Here is a 24,774-nt window from a genome sequence, read left to right as displayed (position 1 = left end):
ATGTGTTGTCTCCCCCTTTTAGAATGTAAGCTCCTTGAGAAGGGACTGTCTCAGTTTTTATACTTGGATTCCTACTGCTTAGTGCAGTGCTTGATACGTAGTACTAGCTTAATTATAATCCATAGGTTTTCAATGGTTTTTAAATTTAGTGAGATCCCAGGCCATTGAAGCATGTTTATCTCCATGTCTCAGATTAGTTTCTTAACTTTTCATGATATCTGCCATGATACAAGACCTTGTTGTATAGTATTTCATTTTCATTTGGGAACAGTTCTGTTTTTTAGTATATCAGAATGTTTATTCAGAGTTTATCCTTTCTTAAATGGGGACGAGATTTCTAGAACCCACTTGAAATTAAAAAAAAAAAAAGCAATCCCTCAAGCATTTTTTGGGAGGTTGATATTTTATGGCCTGATTAAGATGCTTCTATCTCACAAGCTCACTTGGATTTCTTATTGAAAACTGTTTTCCAAGATCTTGAATAACAAAGTGAGTTTTATTCATTTTATCAGCAAAAATTATCTTTTTCCAATCTTTAATGCTGTAGTTTTTGTATTTTCTACCTAGAGGCATCTAGTGGCACAGTGGATAGAATACTGGACCTAGAATGTCAGGAAGACCTGTGTTCAAATCCAGCTTCAGCCACTTACCAGCTCTGTGACTCAGGACAACTCATTTAACCTTTGTCTGCCTCAGTTTCCTCAGTTGTAAAATGGGGATAAGATTAGCACTTACCATGAGATAATATTTGTAAGATGTTTAGTACAATGTCTTTGTGCATAGTAAGCACTTAATAAATACTTGTCCCTTTCTCTTCCCTTAGGGATTACATTTTTCACCATGGTGACCAAAATATAAATATCTAAGTTGCTGATGAAATTCCTTAGTATAGGCAATAATTTTAATGGTTTCACATTGTGACATCATTGATCTTTGTTGTATGTGTCCCTCCTGACACTAGGCTGGCAGAGAATATCTAACCTTCACCAGTTGAAACTGAATTGGCCTGGTTTTCTTTAACTTTTAATTAGTTCTGCCAATTGAGTGTTGGATTTGTGACATACACAAGTTTAATCTCTGTCTTTTGTTGTGTTTTTAATTCTGTGGTTTTTAAGAGTGGATATATCTCCAAAGATAGGTGTAATAGTTGTAGTTTTTAAAGAGCACATTTCAATGACTGTTAGAGTTATCACAGCAGCTATTAATGAGGAAAAGTCAAACATTTCAAACATCATTCAAGCCCACAATGAAACAAATTCAATGAACTAGTACAAAAAGTAAAGTGTAGTTGAACACAAATACAAAGAAATGAGAAGCAGCCTAATTGATCTCAGAAATAAAGCAGAAACCTTCAAAAGGACATAGTAGTTAAAGAGATTGTTAAATATTTTACAGTTTACAAATATTATCTCATCTTATCCTTATGGCAAGCTTGGAAGACCGGTGCTATTATCCTCATTTTAAAGATGAAGAAACAAAAATTAAGTGATGAAGCAGATAAAAATATAAAATGACACTTTGTCCTGTGCAGTCCCCTTTTCTGCTTTTGTTGTTACAGGATTGCTGATAGTGCTAAGATTTACAAAGTTCTTACTAAACTATTTATAAACATTAATTGATGGTAAGATTATTTGTTAATGATTGATATACTATTGGAGAAAGTGAGCCATGTTCATATTGATGTTCTCGCTAGAAACTGGACCAGATAACAAAAGGAAGTTTAATTAATTGCCTATTATTTACAAGACACCATGCTAGGTATAATGGATATTAAAGGAAATAGTTCTTGCCTTCAAGGAGCCTATATTTTCCTAGAAGAAAACATGGGCATAAGTAGGTAAATGTGAAGTAATTTCAAGAGGAGCTAAGACTTTGGGAGAGTGGTTAGAGTCTAATGCATAGCTTTCGGAGCCATCTGCATAAAAATTTTGATTGGACCCATGAGATCTGATGAAATCATTTTGAGCATGTAGAGAATAAAGAGTAGAGGGCTAAATAATAAATTTGAGTGGCACCTACTTTTAGTGGATGATGGTCTACCCAAGGCCAGGGTCACTAAAGCCTGTAGAGGAGACTATGTAGAGTAGTAACTTGACAAATTTAGGTTGGTGATACTACTATCTATGTATTCTCCTCAGAGTAGTGGATAAAGGAGTTGGAGGAATTTTTTCATTGTGTTCCCAAAGGCAACATAATTTAATGGAACATTTGGTCATCTCTTGTAGTGTTCATGTGAGCATAAGCAAAGAGGGCACCGTGTAGCTTATGTGCCAATATATATTGCAGAAGATGAAGTAGAAGAGAAAGTCTTAAGGATTTCCAGCATATTATCTTTGTAGCATTTATTTTGGGCCAAAGTTGGGTATGGGGAGGATGGAAAAAAAAACTCAACAATGTAACATGTAAAATGAAGGAGTTTGGCAAGGTGACCTTTGAGGTTCTCATTTTGTTCTGAATCTTATGATCTTATGTTGCCTGGAGTCAAATATTGAATGAGCCCAAAGGTGTTTGATTACTCAGTAATTTGACACATGGACATTGTGAATACTTTACAAGAAAAGAGTTGGAAGATGTGAGGATTGAATGGCAGTACAAATAATGAAGCTGACTACATTTTACTATGCTGGTAATTACTCATTACCAAAGGTACCAAGTACTAGAGATAACAATTTTAGTTACTCAGGAATTGATTTTCAAGCTATCTTAAAAGAGGGACGATTCAAAAGAATGGAGATAATAGATGATATTTTTTCTTTTCTTTTTCATGTGTGAGGCAATTGGGGTTAAGTGACTTGCCCAGGATCGCATAGCTAGTAAGTGTCAAGTGTCTGAGGCAGGATTTGAACTCAGGTCCTCCTTACTTAAGTGCTGGTGCTCTATCCACTGTGCCATCTACCTGCCCCAATGATACTTTTTTAAAAATAAAGTGATTGAAAAAGTTATTGACCCATGCATTTCCTTTATCATTTTTATAAAATATTTATCAAAATTGTCTCTTTATATACAGTGAGGGTATCCTTGATGAAAACATGAAAAAGAAACAGGCGGGCTTCTATAGATGATTTTCTAGTCACATTGGTGATGGAGAGTGTCAGAAAAATTTAAGCTCCATTTTTACTCCACATTTACTAAGCTCCATTTGGCTTAGTAGACCCAAATGAGGTCTTGTCAAGCAAGGTGATTGCCATGCATATATTGAAATTGCTATGACAAGACCACAGAGATAACATTATTTACAATTTGCTGAATTATCAAGTAGGAAGTCATCAGACAGGGAGGCATAGACCTGTAGTATTTTCCAGTGTCATGACAGCAGAGAATGCACACATAAATAGAAGAGGGATTCTCTATGGATGAGGAGGTACATCAAAGACTACTGTTCACTGAGTACATAGTGTTAATTTTACTGAGCTCTGAAATACTACAAAGCTTCTTCAGTTCAAAGATTGATTTAGGGATTAACAAGGGATTGTCATACTGAAAAAAACAAAAATGGCTAATAAATATTGCCCAGATTATGATAAGGAGTTGGAGGGGAAGCCCATTAAGTAGTCCATCAATACATATACCTCGGGCAAGAGGTGTAGTTGGATAAAAACCTGGGTACAAAAATAAATTGGAGTAGAATAATTCTAAGCTGCTTTGCCACATGTATCTTTTTAATGCTGATAATTTTGTGGTGATTTATGCTAAAAGGTATATGGTCTCAGATGTTGAGGGAAAGCAAAAAAAAAATTAGGATTAAAATCTGGCTATTAGATTTGGCAATTATGAGATCATTGCTAAATTTGGATAGAGACGTTTCAGTTGAGTGGTTGGTTACATTGGAAAGCCAGATTTCAAAGGGTCGAGGAGTATGTAAGAAGAGAGGAAGTGGGAGTCATTTGTAGACAGCTTTTTCTAGGAGTCTGTCTTTGAAAGGGAAGAGAGAGAAGGATAGTTTTAGGGGTTGGTAGGGCCAAACAACCAGTTTTGGGGGAATTGAGGGGATACCTGGATAGCAGGGAGTGAGCCCTATAGATAAGAAGGAAATGATAAAAAAGGCAGGCTATTGTTGAAGATGGGAATGAGTAGGATCAAGATTACATGTAGAAGGGGTTGGAGAGAGTGGTAAATGATGTCAGGTGATTTTGCTATGTAGGGTAGGGGAGACGAGGAAGCTCAAGGGGAATAGCCTCTTTTTTCAGTACATTATAAAGTGAAGTCTTCTGAGTGATTAGGTGGAAAGGTTTGTGTGGAGGATTGAGAGAAGAGAAGCTTCGAAATATCTGCTGTGAAGAGTATGATAGAGAATTACAACAGTTTCGTTTTCTGCCTGTGCTTCTGTGTCATTAGATTTTTCCAACTGGTTTGGCAACCTATAGTATATTTCTACCACAATAGCTAATCTATTAATTCCTTTTTGGATTCTCAAATAAATGTTTGCCACCATTCTTTCCCCCTCTCAGATTCATGGATTTTTATACAGGTTTTTGTCTTTGTAATCCCATTGCCTAGGAGTTCCTTTGCTTTTGCTGGTGAGCAAATCAGTGAAAATTGATTGATGTTGCAGAGAATATGACTCCTGAGTAGGGTTCTTTGCACCAAAGTGGTAGAAGCCGCAGGTGGCCTGGTATTACTGGTCCCAGTGTGGTCTTGTTCTCTCCTCAAACTCATTTGAAAACTGAACTTTCTCCAAGAACTTGCTCCTCCTCCTGATTTATGTTTTGCTGATGATTTTTTGAGTCACTGGCATTCAGAGATGCAATGTCCTCTTGCCTTTCCCATATTTGCCATCTCCCATGGTTGGTCAACAAATTTTCTCAAGTTTGTCTCCAGAATATCTCTTGCCTGTGTCACCTACTTTCTATGACCAGAGTTACCTTACTAGTTTAAGATAATCCATTACTGCTCTCCTGAACTCTCCCTTAAATGATAATTTCCATATCCAGTATCTTCTACACTCTTCTGTAGGTTAATCTTAATCATCTGATCCTGTCATTCCACTGCTTCAAGATCTGTAGTGAATCTTTATTACCTACAGAACAAAGTCACAGCACCTTAACATGGCTTTCAAGGTGCTGTCACCAGATGACTTTTCAAGCTTATTCTCACATCATCCCCTTTGAATACTCTGTGCTTCAGTCACACTGGGATTCTTGCCATTCTGTGAAAACATCTTTAGTTTCCCTTTCTCCCTGACTTTGCCTCACATTATTATTCCCCGTACGTGGGGAAACTTGACATGTTGAAATCCTAACCATATTTTATAAGCTAGTTCAAATGTGAAGCTCCCTAATACTTTTCTTGAAGTTAGAGACCATATTTTATTTATCTTTATCTCTTCCTCAATACCTAGGACAGTGCTTTGTACAAAGGACCAGCACTAAAGAAATATTTGTTGAGTTGAAATGGAGGAAAGATAAAGATCTTTTGATATAATGTTTTATGTATTATCTGTATAATATGAAAAATCTCCTATCATTTTGGATACTTGAAATTTTATTCAATTTAACAAACCTTTTTAGTGTGGAGAACTTGGAGGAGGTAAAATATTTAATAATATATAATCTCTGTCCTTAACTTACTGATATGATTGGAGAAGAAAGTAGTCATTACTGTGCATCTTGTAAAATAAGTTTTCTTTTCTGATGATCTTGACACATGTGAAATAATCATTGATATTTTAAGTTTAGATTATAGAGTATGCCATTTATTGTAAATTTTTTAATGCTAATATTTTAGAACATCTTGATTTATGTATCTTCCAATACTTATTATTCAGTAACATTTTATTGCTGATTTTTATCTATTCCTATTGAATTCTTTATTGTAGACATACTACTTATTGTGTATCTTTCTCTCAAAATGGGGACATTTTACGGTTTTTAGGTACCTTGATGATTCTAAAGTCTGCTTGCAGTAATAACCCTAGCTACATAGACAGATTGATTTCAGTTTTCATGCGTTCTCTACAGAAGATGGTTAGAGAGCATTTAAATCCACAGGCGGCATCAGGAACTGCAGAAGCTAACACAGGTAACACATTTGGTACCTTACCCTTTTTGGTAATGTCACAATGAAAATGAGAATGCTGTGTGAGTGGCCCCTCAATAATAATGGGTTTTTAAAATTTGTATTGATTATTTAAAAAAAAAACTGATGGAAGTGTATTACATATTAAGCATTGGGTTCTAAATATCTGGTGAAAACCACAATTTAAGTTGTTATGTCAAAAAGTCAGCTTTTTCGTATATAATCTTTTGAGAATTGGAGAATTGAAAATTACAGGAATTTTATATTTAAGTGTCTCAGGAAAATTCACCACTAGGTAGTATGTGTGGTCAAAAATGCTTCAACCTGCTGAAGGAGAATACGTGGAACTATTTCTAAAATGTCTTCGTCAATAATGGAAGCATCACCCACAGACATTTAAATAGATACTATGTATTCCTGTGTGTGGTTTGTGCACAGAAGACCAGTTACAGCTGAAGCTGCAGTGCAGCTGGGCAGAGTATAGTGGGAGAACACTTATTATGGAGGCAGAGGACCTGAGTTCAGATCCTCATGTGGTCTCTTATGTGTGATTTTGGGCAAGTCACTTCTCAGTAACTCAGTTTGCTCCATTATAAAATGAAGGGCTTAGATGACATCTAAGGTGCTGTGCTCTTCAGTTTTGATCCTAATTTTAAGTACAACTCATGGAAGCCCTTGAGTACTTTGGCTTTCAGCTTCTATGAGTGTAACTAATGCAATTTCAGGGTCTATATAGTGTGGCTCCCAATTTCATGTGTAAGATCAATCTTTTCTCCATCTCTGCCTCCCCGTCCTCTAACCCTATTCCTTTCCCCAAAATAGACTTCATCTCATAGCTCCGCTAACCTTCCACTAGCTGTGGTTCCCCTTATTCATCTCTTCTAAAGGGTTGGAGGAAGAGGAGGAAGAAAGTTAAAAACTGTTTTGAAGAAGTGAAAATTTTAGTAGGTTTCTTCCAGTTTTAAATGTAGCAACTTGGCTGGAGGGAGGGGTGGGGGAGAGATGTGTGTTTTGGGCACAAGTTTCCCTGTTAAAATAACTAGTTATTTATAACCATAAAACTCTACACTCTCTAATAATCTGTTTCTGTACATTAGCAGGGACAAGTGAACTGGTTATGTTGAGTTTGGATCTTGTGAAAACTCGTCTTGCTGTGATGAGCATGGAAATGAGGAAAAACTTTATTCAGGCCATTCTAACATCACTAATTGAAAAATCAACTGATGCCAAAATTCTTCGTGCTGTGGTTAAAACTGTAGAAGAATGGGTTAAAAATAATTCCCCTATGGCAGCCAATCAAGTAAGCTAGTAAAATAAAATGGTGGCATTATTCTTAACTTTGTGATCTATTCTTATAAAATTACTTTCTATCAATGCAATAGACTTAGTTGCAAGATTTTCAGTCTTCCACAGAGGTCTTTAAATATAGTATCTTTACATTCATGATTCCTTTTCTCTTAAAAACTAAGATAGTAAATTTTATTGATGCTTTTTGTTTTTGCATCAATTATTTCATGATATCTTACCCCAATCCACTTCTCATACCCTTGAGCACTTTATTTTAACAAAAAAAAAAATCTGTCAATTAAGATTAATAATCGTGACTATAATGTAATGTGTAGCATTTCACACCCGTAATCACCTGCCCTCTCTTTTGAAAGGAGGAAGATTCCTCACCTCTTACCCTGAGCCAAGATTAAAAGTTACAATTATTGTGTGTTTAACTTCACATAATCTGTTTTTTAGAGGAGTCAAGATTTTCTACAGTATTGTCCATGTTGGAACATGTTGAAAGCAAGACCTTAGTTGGTCTATAAATCTTATTGCTCACTTCAATGTAATACTTATTTATGTTAAAATGAGCTTTCTTGTTATTCTTATTAGTGGAAGTTTAGGGATAGAATAACAGAAGCAGCTCCTAAAATTTCAATGATGGCCTTGCATAGGAAAGAAGATTATTTTCTTTAAAATATGACTTTGATCTTGTCTGTTGTGGATATAAAGCTGAATGATTTAGTTGGTTACTGACGTATCTGTGCCTATTGGTAATTAGGTGTTTTTTTTTTTAAACATTTCATTAGGCCATTTCTAAATAACTAGCTTTTAGATTGACTTGTCATCTTTCAGAGAGAGAGAGTGTGTCTGTGCGCGTGCATGCGCATGTAGATAGATGTATCCGACATCAAAGTGAACATAGCATTTAGAAAATTTTAAGCATTCATGTTTGAAAACCATTGTTACAAGGGCCTTCTTAAGACATCTTTCCTTTTAGGAAGATAACCGTGCCCCATTGTACTTAACAGTAGTGTAAAAACTTATAAAAAGCAGATGGTTGAAATACTTTTGGGTGTGTTATTTTTCAAATTGAGAAAATTAATTCTCTTTTTAAAAATTCACAGACACCTACACTCCGTGAGAAGTCCATTTTGTTGGTGAAAATGATGACTTACATTGAAAAACGTTTTCCAGAAGACCTTGAATTGAATGCCCAGTTCTTAGACCTTGTTAATTATGTCTATAGGTAATTACATCAATTAATCAAATATTGTAGCTATTTGGTTCCCATTCATTCATCTTCTAGCAATGAGTAAATTTAAAAGAATACTTTAAAGTGCCAAATCAAAAAATTTATAGTGGGAAATATTACTGAATGCACTAATTGCTGCTTGAGCCATTTAAGTGAATGAACTTGGTGATTATTTGCATTTGAGATTAGGTAAACTTCCTAAAAAAGAAGAACCCCTATCTACCTTTATATTTCTTTCACTGTAGAGATGAGAACCTTTCTGGAAGCGAACTCACTGCTAAACTAGAGCCTGCCTTCCTTTCTGGCTTACGTTGTGCTCAGCCACTTATCCGAGCAAAATTTTTTGAAGTGTTTGACAATTCCATGAAACGTCGTGTTTATGAACGCTTGCTTTATGTAACTTGTTCTCAGAACTGGGAAGCCATGGGAAACCACTTTTGGATCAAGCAGTGCATTGAGGTAGGATGGAGTGAACTCTGTGAATTTGGGGAGCAATGATATACCTTGTGACTGATTCTGTGCTTTAAAATCGCGAGACTTTTTTGTGTTATTGCATGATAGTGCTAGAATTAGCTGCTGAAGTGCACTTTAAAAGCTGCTAGAAAAAACTTCTTTTAACAGTGGTATTACTGGGACATACTTGAAATATAACCCTTAGAGCCATATTTAAATAGAGACATCATAAAGGAAATTTCAAACCAAATTTTATTTGCTGGTATTTTAAGTGTAGATAGCATTATAAAATGCTTTTGGTGGTGTATTGATACCTTAAAAATGCCAACTCAAATTGCCCTCTTATGACAAAAACAAATTGTAGGAAAAAACATTTTTGCTGTGTGTCCTGTTGCTGATTTAATCCAGAATGGCTGTGCTAAATGAAATAGGGATCTAAGACAAATTTTAACAACAAATGATGTCCCAATATATTTATTTTTTGAATACTTTCAAAAAACCATGTTAGATTCCTACAGTGGTTTTTTAAATGCGTTTTTAAATCGTTACTTTCAATTAATATCAAAAAGCTTTGCTTCTAAATTGTGAATCTTTTAGAATGTTACATAATTTTCTTCACTGTATAGCCAAAACTTTGCTGAGTCTTGAGTGTGAAAATTATTTTTAAACAAAATTTACTCCAGTGTTGGGAATTTGAGCATTATCTCGTTTAGCTCTTAAACTCTCAAAGTATCACCAAGCTAATTAATCCCTGTATCCTTTAATGTCATGATGTTGCCAACCCTCTGCATTCTTCCATTTTGAACTCTTAAAATGCTGTTGAGCAAAGGAATCTATATTAAAAACTATTTGAAATGGTTCAGTTTCTAGAGGCTGAGTCTAGCATAAGGATAGGGTAGGACAGGCCTGCACAACATTGCAAGCCGCTTACGGCCCACGTGCTCTTGCAGCCTGCCAAAGGATTTCAGGCAGCCCTTGAAAATGCAAGTCCCTCAGCAAAACTGACTATGCAAAGTTCCCTTAGGGTAGGCCTGCACAACATGGGGCTGCTTGTGCGCCAAAGGATTTCAGGCACCCTGCAAAAACTGTAGAGAATGTAAAACAGACCGGATGTTGTTCAGGCTTGGAGTAGGAGTTTCAATAGATGTTAAGTCAGTTCTCTTTAGTTCTTATCAACAAAAGTGGGTTCCTTGATGTTCCCATTAAGGTTATAGGTAATGATTTACCTGTTAGCATGGGATAGGAGAATCCTCAGGCATTTTGGTCAGTAATTTTATCCCTTGAACAAGTTGTATAATCTATCTTTGCCTCAGTTTCTCATTTTAAAAATTACTGAGGCTATTAGAAAAGTTAATTTCTACTTGTCCCCTTCTCTGTATTAAGTAAAATGACAGGTTAATTTTAAGTAAGTATTTAGCCTGGTAAAAGACAGCAGAAAGTCAGAGCTGTTGGCAATGACTTATTAACACAGAAGTGGTTTGTGTGGCATAATAATCCAGTATATCATTATACTATTTGCTTTTGTAAAAAATCCCATATTTGTAATTGTATAGGTGATTCTCCCAACCCCCTCCCCCCGAGGGTTATTCTTTTATTATAAAACCATATACAGAGCACTACTTTAGGTGGTAGGGGAGATAGAGAATATCTTAAGACATGATCCCTTCCGAGAGTTTACAGTCTGGTAGGGGGATAAGATACCAATATACATGACAGATGTTGCTGTTTGTCCTTCATTTTCGAAGAAGACCATGACATCAGGAGGATGATGCCATGACTTGCAAGTGAATTGGATTTGAGTGAGGAGGCAAGCCTCACTTTCTCCCCCAAAGCCATCTGGGTCTAGTGGCAAGATATAGATCAGGAGGACTGGAGATGGCCACATAACAGCAAAATGCTCTACTAGATAAAGAGTGAGATTGAAGAAGGAAGGTCATGAATAATTTGGAATTGGGAAGACTTCTTGTAGGTGGCATTTAAGTTGAGCTTTAAAGGATGGGTAGGACAAAGGAGCAAGAGGGAAAACATTTCAGGCACAGTGAAACTGGGGGCAAAGGCATAGAGGGAAGGGGAACACAGGATATATTTGGAAAGCAGAAGCAGCTAGGTGCCTCAGTGGTTAGAGCACTGGGCCTGAAGTCAGGAAGATCTGAGTTCAAATCATAGTTACTAGCTGTGTGACCTGGGCAAGTCACTTAACCTCTGTTTTACCTGAGTCTCCTAAACTGTCAAATGGGGATAATAATAACACCAACTTCCTATAATTAAATGAGGACTAAATGACTTAATAGTTGCAAAGTGCTTCCTATAGTACCTGGCACATAGGTAGGTACTTAATAAATGATTGTTCCCTTAATAAATGTTTTTTCTCTGTTTGACTAGAACACAGAGTGTATGTAGGAGAGCAATATGATTAGGCTAGCTGGAAAGGTAAGATGGTACCATCTGAGATGGTACATATTATGCTCTATGTACCAAATGGTTTGAAATTTGACTAATGACAAAATGATCAGTAAAGCAGTCCAATTCAGATTCATTTGGCAATATTAAGCATTTATTTATACATCCTAAATGCTGTTTAAAATGAAAATTGTTTTTCTCTTTTCGTAATAAAAATCTTTTTTTAGCTCCTGTTGGCAGTATGTGAGAGAAACACCACAATTGGTACAAGTTGTCAAGGAGCTATGCTCCCATCTATCACTAATGTTATCAACCTTGCTGATAGTCATGATCGGGCAGCATTTGCCATGGTAACACATGTCAAACAGGAACCTCGAGAAAGAGAGAACAGTGAATCCAAAGAAGAGGTAAGATGAGTTTTATTAATTCATTTTTTAAAAAAGAGATTGAAATGCTTTTTTTTTTCCCAAAAGAAAATTTTAGCCATCATAAAATTTTCAGGTCAGAGACATACACATGTTCCATCCCTGAATGATAGGCTTTTATTTTTTTTTCCTCTCAGTTTCTGAGCATTTTGCCATTCAGCTTTGAGATCCTTGACACCCATTTTGGTGTTTGTTTTATGGTTGTCTAGCATAAACAATTGAAGACAGTGCTATGCTCAAGACCGGAGTGCTAATCCTTCCTCAGACATTCACTGTGTGAACTTAGCTGGAAAGACACTTGACTTCTCTCATCTTCAGTTTCCTCATTTGTGGAAATGGGGGTAATAATGACACTTACTTTACAGGGTTGTTGTGAGGATCAAATGAGATGACTTGTAGGGGCGGAGCCAAGATGGCAGAGGGAAAGCAGTGACTGTCTTGTGCTCCCTCCCAAAGCCCTCCAAATACCAAATGAGATGACTTGTAAAGCATTTTGCAAATCTTCAAGCACTGTATATATAAATTATTACTCTTATTATTTAACTTTGCTGATTTTTTGGTTTTCTTTCTGAATGAGTAGCTTGTACCAAAATATTAGACATTGCTATGAGGCATTTGATAACCTATATGTGGCTACACTGGCTTCACTGAAATATAACCAGATACATTTGAGAGTTAGGATCTTTGCATCATAGACATATAGCCATAAAGTTCATTTTTTTTTAAGGAAACCAGTTCATGGTGAGTAAGTAATTTTTTAAAGTGGTTGATTAATTTGTATATTTTGTCTTTTTCCTATAAAAGGAGCACTCTTTTATTATTGAGATGGGACTCAGTGTTTTCCCTAACTTATATCTAGGGCATTTGTGCATTTGTAGGAGAAGCAGGAGTATTCAGAATTTTTTTTAGTATTCGTGAATATTAATGAATCTATCTTAATTGTTTTTTTTAAATAATTTTCTTCTATAAAATAGCTTTTAAATTGTAGTGTTTTAAGAATCCTGTAATTCTGTAAGACTTTTAAGATAAAAAGTAGTTCCAACTGAGATTGGTAGCTAATAGTAATATTAGGATTGAGATAATAATGCAGATAAAGAGAAGAAAAGGATCTTTTCTTTGTTTATTTGTTTTTTTGCAGAATCACTTTTTGGAAATTGAACTTTTTATGACATCCAGAAAGCTTTGGATAGCCAAGCTGAAAGATGTTTGTTTGTTTTTTTTTCTCTTAAGAAATCAGTTTAATATACCCAGCTTATGTCTGAATTACTTATGTCTGAATTACTAAAACAGCTAAGCAAATTTCTTATATGTTGAACTTTAAAGAATAATATTCTGACTCTTAATAGGTCTGATTATTATCTGCTTTGATTTCCACTTTATTTTTTTTATTTTGATGATTTGTTTTAAATACTTTAGTGTTCCTATCAGGATTAGAAAAATTATGCCCTCCAAAAAAACAAGAGGAATATATTTTTATGGAGCCAAATCATACTTAATGAAATTATGATTACAAACTTTCAGAAGATGACAAAGAATTTTGAGTGCCAAGATTTCAGCAGGAGCTATACAAAATGCTGTCCACCAGATTTAATCTAACTAATTTAAAATTTTCTTTGATATAGGATGTGGAGATAGATATTGAATTAGCTCCTGGAGATCAGACTAGCACACCTAAAACCAAAGAACTTTCGGAAAAAGACATTGGTAACCAGTTGCACATGCTGACCAACAGACATGATAAATTCCTTGACTCTCTTCGGGAAGTTAAGGTTTGTATATTGGAATCGCAACTTCTTATTTGAAAAGCCTGTAAAATCCTAAAGTGATGTCATCCCATTGTAAACCTGATCTTTCTTAAATCTCACATTTCACTTGCCTAATTCACTCTTGTAGTCCTGGAAAACTCTAAAGTGATCATCTTATTTAAATAATGTATAAGTTAGTTATATTGTCTGTTGATGGGAGGAGAGGACAGATTCTTACAAGACAGGTTTACTATGTCATTTCCTCACTTCCTGTTGTGGTAGGAAATGGAAAAATTGTCTAATAATAATACCTAATGTGATATATGCACTATTTTTAAGTATAAGATGGGATAAAGATGGGATAGATTAGTATGCTAAGTTTTTTAAAAATCTCTCCAGTATGAGATTTGAACTGATGAGAGCCATAAACTATTTATGTTTGTAGGTAAGAATTAGGAGAGAATGTGTGTTCATATATGGAATACATTTATATTACTCCTTATTTTTCATAATACTTTCATACAAAATAGGGGAAATTTTGTTTATAGATTCTCAGAATTGGAAGGAACCTCAGAAGCCATCTAATTCAACCTAGAATCAGATATAAAATACTCTCTTTGGTATTTAAAGCTCATCAGAACTTGATCTCTTCTTTTTTACTTAGTCTCTACTCCCTTCTGTGCACTCTTAAGATCCAGCTACTCTGGAAAACTTGTAATTCCTCTAACATAACATTCCTATATCTCCTGTCTCTCACACTTAGAATACTTGGCCCTCAACTTTGCCTCTTAGTTTTCCAGGCTTCCTTCAAGAATCACCTAAAATTCTACATTCTATAGGAGGCCTTTCTCAGTCCCCCTCCAGTCCCTGGTGGCTAATGGCTTTCCCTTTTCAGATTACCATAATCTACTCTTTATATGTCTTCTGTATACCTAGTTATTTACGTACTGTCTCCCCCATTAGAATAACAGTTCTTAACCTGGGATCCGTGAGGTTGTTTTTTTAATATTGTGATAATTGTATTTCATTATAATTAATTTTTTTTTGTAATCCTATGTATTTTATGCATTTAAAAGCATTATTCTCAGAAGGGGTGTATAGGTTCACCAGACTGCCTAAGAGGTCCACTATACAAAAAGGGTTAGGAACCCCTACGTTAGAATGTATGCTCCGTGAGGGTAGGAGCTGTTTTTGCCTCATTTTTTTTTTTATGCCTGGTACATAATAAGCGCTTGTGAATGTTTGGGGACTGATACCATGTTACATTTTTTTTTTTTTAGCAGTATCATCACCAGGCCAGGTATACTGTAAAAAATTTTGTTTAGGATAGATAGAATCTACTTCCATAATTCGTCTTTGCATTTATGAGTGTGGGTATTTTACTGCAGTGAATGAAATAGGTCCTATAGGGTTGTTGTGGTCAAAAATATTCTTTATCCTGTAGTTAATTTGGTGATGAGCATCATTCCTCATGTTAGCTAAATTTGGTTGACGAATGACAGACGTAGTCTTTCATTTTAGTGTTAGACTTGCCAGAATTTATGTTCCTCCAGCATAGATTGAGTCAGGAGTGAAATAGAAGGGAAAATATGATAAAACATTTAAAATGAGTTCAAAAGAAACAGTTGTTTTTTTAATGTGTATATAAATGTGTACATAAAAAAAGCATGATTGATACATTAATATGTATTAAAATGTATTTAAGCTTATTCGTAATGGAAGGAAAATTTCTATATTGAAATAATTTTCTATAAGCTAAGTCTTGAGATTTTGTTCAATGTCATTCAAATTTAATTTATATTCATTATATTAACTGTTGGAAACCTGATATTTTCATTAGATTTTGTTGATTGTTTTAAAAAATAGATTGTGTTTTAATAGCATGAAATTTTTTGTATTCGGTGGTCTCCATGGTAAGAACTGTTGACCAGCTGAGCTAATTGTTGTTGGGTTTTCTTCCATCTATAGACTGGTGCATTGCTCAGTGCCTTTGTTCAGCTGTGCCATATTTCAACAACATTAGCAGAAAAGACCTGGATCCAGCTTTTTGCAAGATTGTGGAAAATTCTCTCAGATCGACAGCAACATGTGAGATTTTTAAAAAAATACTTTTTGACTAAATATTGATATTTCAGAAAGAGGTAACTTTAGCTCTTGTTTTTAAATTTTATTTTCTTCAGCATTTACATTGCTGATATCCCTGAAAGAAAAATAAAGCCTTGGTAGATTTTTTAAAAGACAAAGGAAACCAGTAGATCTTGGCATAGAGTAAATGATCAAAAATATTACTGGGCTTTGTGAAAGAAGAGATGTTGGCAGTATGTTGATTTTGAGAGATAATCTAAAAACTAATACCTTTATTTCAGGCTCTTGCAGGTGAAATAAGCCCGTTCTTATGCAGTGGTAGTCACCAAGTCCAAAGGGATTGCCAGCCAAGTGCTCTAAACTGTTTTGTGGAAGCAATGTCACAGTGTGTCCCTCCAATTCCTATCAGACCTTGTGTGCTGAAATACTTGGGAAAAACCCACAATCTCTGGTTCCGTTCTACATTAATGCTAGAGCACCAGGCTTTTGAAAAAGGTCTGAGTCTTCAAATTAAACCCAAACAGACAACTGAATTTTATGAACAGGAGAGTATAACTCCACCTCAACAAGTAAGTAACTTCATTTTTTCATTAGATATTTATAGTTAAACTAAATTTCTAAAATTGGTTTAATCTTAAATTGCCATAAAATTGCTGTGTTTTAAAAATATTCTCATCAAAACTCACATAGGTTTTTTGCTATATATTGATTCCTTGATGTTTTTTCAGGAAATTTTGGATTCCCTTGCTGAACTTTATTCTCTGTTACAAGAGGAAGATATGTGGGCAGGTTTATGGCAAAAGCGGTGCAAATTTCCTGAGACAGCAACAGCTATAGCATATGAGCAGCATGGATTCTTTGAGCAGGTAACCACTATTTGATAGAATTAATATTTTATAGTTGATGTGTGATTTATGTGCATAACACATTTATTTTTAAGATAACAGAACTTGTACAAAGAACCCTTTTTAATGGAATTTTGATATAAGAAAAACACCACATTTGTAGGATAAATTTTTTTAGAATGTAATTCTCTATTCTGTGATCAGACACTGATCTAGAAATAGTTTTGTCTGAAATCATTACTTACTTTGAGCCATATGAAATTCTAGTTAGACTGCATTTTGGTTTTATTTTTACTTGCATTTTTATATTTACTTATCTAAAGCTTGAGGTCAAAACTGTTATAATATAGTCCAGACATGCAATTTTGTGCTCAGTCACTTAGCATTTATCAGGCACCTATTATATGCCAGACACTTACTAGAAAGAAAGACAAAAACAAAACACTAATAGTTCCTGCTCCCAAGGGGCTCATAGTTTAATGGGGGAGTCAACATGCATATAACTCTGTACAAGCCAGATATACACAGAATAAATTGGAGGTGCTCTCAGAGGGAAGACACTAAAGTTTAGGGGCACTAGGAAAGACTTCTTGATGAAGGTAGGACTTTAGCTGTAGCTCGGAGGCATAGATGAAGAGGGATTGTGTTCCAGGCAAGGGACAGGCATGAAAGTATTTGGAGTGAGGAGGTTTTTTTTTGTTCAAGGAATAACAAGGAGGCCAATATCATTGGATCACAGAATATATGGTGGGGAGGGGGAAGAATAAGGTGTAGGTTGGGAAAGAAAGGTAATAAGAAAGATAGTATGTAGGGGCTAGATTATGAAGGGCTTTAAAAACCAAACAGGTGCTTTTATTTTTGGTCCTAGAGGTGATAGAGAGCCGCTGGAGTTTATTGAATACAGAGGCGATATGGTCAAGACCTGCATTTTAGGAAAATCATTTTGACAGCCTTGAGGAGAATGTATTGTAGTGGGAAGAGAGACTGGAGACAGGAAGCACAGCCAGTAGTCTATTGGAATAGTGTAGGTGTGAGGTGATCAGGAGAGTGGCAGTGTCAGAGCAGTTAAGTGGAGATTTATGAGAGATGTTACAAAGTTTGAATTGACAGGAATTGATAACAGATTGGATATGGGTTGAGAGTGAAGAGGTGAGAATGACATTTAAGTTGTGAGCCTGGGTGACTGGGAGGATGGTGGTACATTCCCCAATAATAGGGAAGTTTGGAGCAGAGAGGAAGGAGGGAGAATTTTTGGGGGAAAGATAAAGAATTCAGTTCTTGACATATTTTAGTTTAAGACGTCTACAGGGCAACAGCTCACGCTTTTTAAAAAGCAGTTGGAGATATGATATTGGAGGACAAAAGAGGTGTTAGGCCTGGACAAGTAGATCTGAAATTCATCTACTTAGAGATAATTGAAATCATGGAAGCTAATGAAATTACCAAGTGAAATAGTATAGGAGTGAGGGTGGATGAAGGACAGAGTCTTGGGGTCCCCTACTCTTAGCAGGTGTGACGTGGATGATGATCCATCAAAGACAGAAAAGAAGTGATCAGACAGGGTAGGAAAAGAACCAAGAGAGAGTAGTATCAAGAAAATTTCCCCCCAAAGTGCTCAAAATTTCCTAATGTAACAATGCAAGGAATTTAATTAGGAAATTCTGCCTTCTTTCATTGTAATAAAATAGAGAACTTTAGTAATTTATCTTTGTTTTCCCTTGTGTTCCAGTTAAAAATTAGACACTCTTGCTCTCTCTCTGCCCATTTTTATATTCTTTTAGAGGCTCTCTATGAATAATGAATTGAAAAGAGAGGCCCAAGATTAATGAGAAGGGAGGAGGAATGCCATGTTTTTGTTGTTTCAGAATAATTCCATTCTTATTCAGATCTTGGTTGGAATTAGGTCAGATACTAAAACTGTTAGGAACTTTTCTTTTAAAGGCACAAGAATCATATGAAAAAGCAATGGAAAAGGCCAAAAAAGAACATGAGAGGAATAACGCATCTCCCTCTATCTTCCCAGAATATCAGCTTTGGGAAGACCACTGGATTCGGTAAGCCTCTGAGATTGATATTGTTCAACAGTTTCATTCCTTAAAAATGCTAGTTATTAGTACTGTTTGAGATCCTATCAATCAATCAGAAATCATTTATTAAGCTCTTACTCTGTGACAGGCTCTAAGCAGTAAACATAGAAAGAAAAAGCAAAAACAGGCTTTGTCCTCAAGGAGAAGTTCTTATAGAGGAAATGACTTATACATAAATAGATATATACATGGTACAGACAGAATAGCTGGAAGGTAGCCGTAGGGGAGTATACGAGTAGCTAGAGGGCCTGGGAGAGCCTTTTGTACGAGGTGGCATTTAGGGCGAGTCAGGGATTCTAAGTAGAGGAGAGAAAAGCAGAAGGCAGTCAGTGCAGTCCTGGGAAATAGGAATGTCTCTTGTGAGGAACAGCAAGTAGTCTGGTGTGGCTGTACCATAGAGGGTGCCCAGGAGGAGTGATCTGTAAGACGATGGGAAATACAGAAAGGAAGCAGATTGTGAAGTGCTATACCTGGCAAATGGAGGAGTTTATATTTGATCCTGAAAATAACAGGGAGCTTATTGAGGTGTTTTGTTTTGTTTTTTTTTGTTTTATTTTATTTTGTTTTGCCAGTTGTGAAGAAGATGGCTTTTTTGAGTTTAGTGGAGGACAGATGAGATTTGGATTAAGAACTAGCACATATGATAAGGGCTAGTGAGTATTTTTTAAAAATGGAGAAGAATTAGGCATGTTTGTAGGCAGCAAGGAAGGAAGAAGTAGATAGGGAGAGATTGAGGAATAGTGCAAGTATAGAGATCATAATAGGTTCCATCTGCTGGAGAAAACAGGATGAGATTGAGTACATGTAAAGGAGTTAACTTTGGTAAAGAGAAGGGCCATCTCATTATCTGACACAGAAGTGAAGGAGAAGATAGTGGGGGATGATGTCAGAGGGATGTGAGATGAAAAAGGAAAAAGAGGGAGCTCTCTAGTTTCAGCACATAGCCTCAGGTTTTTGCTTTTCTGTATGTATGAGTTGAAGTCTTCAACTGAGAGTGGTGAAGGGGTGCTAATGGGATGCTTAAGGAGAGTAGAGAAGTTTTGGAATAGCTACTATGCTGTTCTCTCTCTCTGTGATAGGGAATCAATTGGGGAGAAATCAAGTAGACCTGGTTAGTATGGTTTCATGGCTCCCTTCAGCTTTATTTAGTGGGACCAAAGAAAGACAATGGTGGATATTATCTAGGGTTGAGGTCTGGCAGGTCATGTTCAGGTCAAGGGTATATGATATTTAAGAGTAGAAAATAGTATAGAGTTGACTGGTTCAGTAAGAGTTAGAGATTGGGAAGAGAGAAGATGTAGCCAGAGCAGGGGTGATAGCTTGGAAAACTATTGAAACTACATATATTGTAGGTCAAGATGAACTTGAAGAATAGGGTTAAGTATGGTAAGGTAAGAAAGAATGATAAAATGTTATCATTGGGTAAAGGAATTTTGGATTTCTTGAACATGAAAGTTGAACCCTTCTGGTGATGGCAGGGTCAAGGGTACTACCATCTCTGAGTGGAGGTGAGGTGGAGTCTAGAATTGAATAAATAAAAACTGGGAAACAGCAAGTCTCATAGCGTGAAAATAGAAGTTGGAGTGGAGAGGGAGACACTGAACTCGTCACTACTTGTTGAGATTGGGGGGTGGCCAGTAGATAATAAGCAGGTTCTGAATTGAGTGATAAATTTAAATAATATTAATCTTAAAGAGGGAGAGGCAGAGAAGTTTCTGAGTGATGGAAGTAGAGGGAGGGTCTGGAGGTGGTGACAGCAGATAGTAAGTATTCTGATTTCCCCCAACAAGACCAGTGAGTAAGAGGGTATGAGAAAAAGCAAAAATAGCCCTAGATAGCATAGATAGATGGCAGTGGATCCAATGTCATCTAGAAGTGGGGGTGGGGCACAGTTTAGTGAGTGCCAGAATGTGGAAGGGGGAACAAGAGAAAGGAAGGGATGGGTACTGAATCTGAGATTTTATTGGGATACTGAACTGCTGGGTGAGGAAACTCCTCTACCATTGTAGGTTTATGGTGTGTCCGGAATTTAAAGTCTCAGAGTTACCTAGAGCCCTGGGTGGTTGAGTGACTTGGCTATAGTTTCTGACCAGTACATGTCAGAGGTACAACTTCAGTCCAGGTTATCTGGCCTCAAACTGGCTTTCTGTCAGCTATGACAGATTGTTAACAAATTGAAAGGAACTTTGTTAATTATGGAGGGAGAAATCCTGAGGTCGCATTGGGAAGGGCAGGTAGGTATGCCTGGAGGGAAGCACTATATCCATAGGCTTGAGGTGAATGGTAAAGAGGGAGCAGGTAGCTGAGTTCAGGAGTTTAGGTATTTGCCCTTCAGTAGCCAGGGTTTAGAATCCCTAGGTTGGGTAGAGTAAGAGGAAATTGAGTTATTCTCTCTATTACAGGGGAATGAGTCCAGGCAAAGTATCAGTGAATGGGGAGAAGGCAAGAGAGTAGTAGGTTCTGTTCAACCTCTTGGCAGGTGGTGTTGCTGGCTATTAGGTATCTGGAAGCCCTGGCAGGCACAAGCAGGAAAAATTTTAAATGAAAATTTTAAATTCCAAATTGGACTATCTACTACTTTAAGTGGACTGTGAAAGGGACATGGGGAGGAACTCTCTAAGTCCTGCCTAATTACCTTTTGGATAATTGGTAGAAACTTTCCTTGGGTATTTGTGATGTAGACAGTTTGAAGTATAACTTAAATTGTGTTCATAACTATTTCAGGGTATCATGTAGTTAATTACCTATGAGAAGTAGATTCACTTTCAGAAGGTGAAAATTTTATTTCTGGTTTGTAGGTACTTAACTTTAATAAAGAAAGCCTATTTGTTTTTGAAGTGTTTCTCTCCTACGCTTCTCCTCCCTACCCTGCCCTCCTCCCCTGGTTTTGGAAAGTATATGAAATACTTTAAAATAATTTTTTATTAATGTTGATTGAATTGGTCTGTGAAATTAATAGAACTGTTGAATTTTTTTTTATATAGCTGCTCTAAGGAGTTAAACCAGTGGGAAGCTTTGACAGAATATGGCCAGTCAAAAGGACATATAAATCCTTATCTTGTGCTGGAGTGTGCTTGGAGAGTATCCAACTGGACTGCAATGAAGGAAGCACTGGTTCAGGTGAGATGTTCTTCTCCTTGCTTCCCTTTGCCTCTCTTTAGAAGGTAAAAAGGTGTTCACTTTGATCCTGCAGAGATCCATTAAGAAAGAATTATGCCTAGGGCAGCTAGGTGATGAAGTGGATAGAGCACCCGCCCTGAAATCAGGAGGACCTGAGTTCAAATCTGGCCTCAGACCAAACACTTGACACTTACTAGTTGTGTGACCGTGGGCAAATCATTTAACCCCAATTGCCTCCCCCCCAAAAAAAGAAATTTAAAGAGAAGGAAAAAAAGAGTTATGCCAGTTACATCCTTTCCTTTTTTTTGGATGAAGTTAACTATTTTGGAGAATTTAGCTGACATCGTCTCTCTGGGTTTTAATAAGCCATCTTGCAAAATCTTTTGCCATTGTGAACAGGATGCCAAGTTGATAGATGATAGTATAGTTGGGTGGGTTCATAATTGGTTTACTGAGTGAACTGTCAATGATTGTCGGCCACAATCATCTCTGCTCTCCAATCTTCAGTCTTCCATTCTACTATTACTCCTTCTTTGTTGCTAATAAATGCATCAGTCCCAAGGTGGGGTCAGGGTGGAGGGAGAGAGGTGTCATTTTCTTAACCTGTTATCCTATATCTCTCCTCCATTTCTCATCCAAATTCCTAGAAAAAGCTGTTTATACTTGTTGCTTCTGCTTCCTTTCTTTGCTGTCACTTCTCAGTCTTTGTAATCTGGTTTCAAACCTCATCATTCATTTGATGTTCCTCTCTCTGTCGTCATCAAGAATCTTGGCTTTTTTTCAGTACTCGTTCTTCTGAACATTTCTGCCGCATTTGACATTGTATACATTCTCCTCCTGGATACTCTGGGTTTTTGTGACACTGCTGTCTCCTAGCTATTCCTTCCTGTCTACTCTTTCTTAATTTTCTTTGGAGTATCATCAACAATACCATAGCCCCTATCCATGGTTATTGCCCAAACCTCTGTTTTGGGCTAGCTCTCCTTTTTTTTTTTCTTTTTCAGTACTTACTCTTGGTGACCACATCAGCTCACTGTGGTTTTAATTATCATCTTGCACAGATAACTCTCAGAGATATTCTTTCTTGAACTCTAGTCCTGAATTACAAACTAACTGTTGAACTTTTAAAACTGGATGTCCCAGAAGCATCTCAGACTTAAGATGTTCAAAATGGAACTTTTCTCTGTTCCCCCCACCCTCACTTATTGCTCTAATACCTTCTCTTCTGAATTTGCCTATTACTTTTGAGGGGCAGGAGGGGAGGAATCACCATCATTTCAGTCACCCAGATTTACAATCTTGGTGTCATCCTTGACTTCTCTTTTTCTTTCCCCACATAAACAGTCATTTGCCAGACACTTTTTTTCACAACGTATTTTGCATCTTCTCTATATTAGCGTAGTCACCCAGACCTTTATCACTTCTTGTGTGGATTATTGTGGTAGTCTTCTAATTGGTCTTCTACTTCAGGTCTCTCTCCACTGTAATCTATCCTCCTTTTAGGTGTCAAAATTGTGTTTATTTTAAATTTATTTTTAGTTTTCAGCATTCACTTCCACAAGATTTTGAGTTCCAGATTTTCTTCCCATCTCTCTCCTCGCCCCTCCCCAAGATGGTATGCATTCTAAATACTCCTTCCCCCAATCTACCCTCCTTTCTGTCATCCTCCCCCCCTCCCCACCCTTATCCCATTCCCCTTCTGTTTTCCTGTACGGCAGGCTAGATTTCTGTACCCCTTTGCCTGTATATCTTATTTGCCAGTTGCATGTAAAAACAATTTTTAACATTCATATTTAAAACTTTTGCGTTCCAAGTTCTCTCCCTTCCTCCCTCCCCACCCACCCTCATTGAGAAGGCAAGCAATTCGATATAGGTTACACATGTATAGTCATGCAAAACACTTCCATAATAGTCAGTTGTGAAAAACTGTATTTCCCTCCATCCTATCCCACCCCCCCATTTATTCTGTTCTCTCCTTTGACCTTGTCCCTCCTCAAAAGTATTTACTTCTGATTACCTCCTCCCCTAATCTGCCCTCCCTTCTATCATTCCCCCTGCTCTCTTATCCTTTTCCCCCCTCATTTTCATGTAGGGTAAGATAGATTTCCATATCCAATTGAGTGTGTATGTTATTCCCTCCTTAAGCCAAATCTGATGAAAGTAAGGTTCACTCATTCCCTCTCACCTCCTGCCTTTTCCCCTCCACTGTAAAGACTTTTTCTTGTCTGTTTTATGTGAGATAATTTACCCCATTCTATCTCTCCCTTTCTCCTTCTCCTAGTATCCCCTCTCACCCCTTAATTTTATTTTTTAGATATCACCCCTTCCTCTTCAACTCACCTTGTGCCCTATATCTATCTATCTATCCATATGTTTTTTTCCCTCCAACTATCCTAATAATGACAAAGGTCTCATGAGTTATAAGTAACATCTTTCCATGTAGAAATATAAACAGCTCAACCTTTGATAAGTCCCTTATGATTTCTCTTTCCTGTTTACCTCTTTATGTTCCACTTGAGTCTTGCTTTTTAACTCTGTTAGGGGAGGGGTCTGCTTCCAGTATGGAGGGTGTGCTTTCCCATACTTCAGGGGTTTTGTGCAGCTGTTTTCAGAGATACTTCTAGGGATCTGTAAATTTTCAGTACTTCCAAGGTGGTATGATTAAAGGAGAGGTGTTTACTCCTTTCCTGGCCTGTGTTCTGGTCTGTGAGTGACCACAAACACTGTTTTCTGCCTTGGAACTGTGAGGACTATTCTCTCTCCACCACCACAAGCTCCACCACACTAGCAATCCTCCTTGCCCCCGGGCTGCTACCCAGGATGTGACCCAGATCCAGGCATGGGCAAAGCAAGAGAATCCTGCCTTAGTTCTAGCAAAGAGATCTCTGCAATCCCCCTCTGATCAGCCACTGTATCACCCCACCATCTGTGGGCTGAGAGCTTCAGAAGCAACCGCTGCTTCTGTGGCCACTGCCCCAAGGCTGTTGTAGGGCCAGGGCTGGATCATGCTCCTCTGTCACCCAGATCTGACAGACCTTTCCTACTGACCTTCTAAGTTGTCTTTGGCATTTG

The 24,774-nt window shown here is 36.9% G+C and overlaps 1 protein-coding gene across 7 annotated transcripts in view; it reads left to right on the top strand.

Annotated features, from left to right (window-relative positions):
* The window catches only part of LOC114052499 (transformation/transcription domain-associated protein), a 169,861-nt gene that overhangs the window by 70,350 nt on the left and 74,737 nt on the right, over positions 1 to 24,774 (top strand). For all 7 annotated transcript variants that reach the window (XM_027875152.1, XM_027875148.1, XM_027875153.1 and 4 more), the window contains exons 46-56: positions 5,872 to 6,018; positions 7,113 to 7,315; positions 8,415 to 8,536; positions 8,788 to 9,001; positions 11,623 to 11,802; positions 13,443 to 13,589; positions 15,534 to 15,653; positions 15,932 to 16,219; positions 16,379 to 16,516; positions 18,437 to 18,549; positions 21,567 to 21,702. In XM_027875152.1, the coding sequence (XP_027730953.1) occupies positions 5,872 to 6,018; positions 7,113 to 7,315; positions 8,415 to 8,536; positions 8,788 to 9,001; positions 11,623 to 11,802; positions 13,443 to 13,589; positions 15,534 to 15,653; positions 15,932 to 16,219; positions 16,379 to 16,516; positions 18,437 to 18,549; positions 21,567 to 21,702 (1,808 nt within the window). The remainder of the gene's footprint in view (positions 1 to 5,871; positions 6,019 to 7,112; positions 7,316 to 8,414; positions 8,537 to 8,787; positions 9,002 to 11,622; positions 11,803 to 13,442; positions 13,590 to 15,533; positions 15,654 to 15,931; positions 16,220 to 16,378; positions 16,517 to 18,436; positions 18,550 to 21,566; positions 21,703 to 24,774) is intronic.

Source organism: Vombatus ursinus, unplaced genomic scaffold, assembly GCF_900497805.2.
Source record: "Vombatus ursinus unplaced genomic scaffold, bare-nosed wombat genome assembly UNPS02014807.1, whole genome shotgun sequence".
Lineage (NCBI taxonomy): Eukaryota > Metazoa > Chordata > Mammalia > Diprotodontia > Vombatidae > Vombatus > Vombatus ursinus.
Note: the sequence above shows the minus strand (reverse complement) of the source record. Positions and strands in the feature narration are given on the sequence as shown.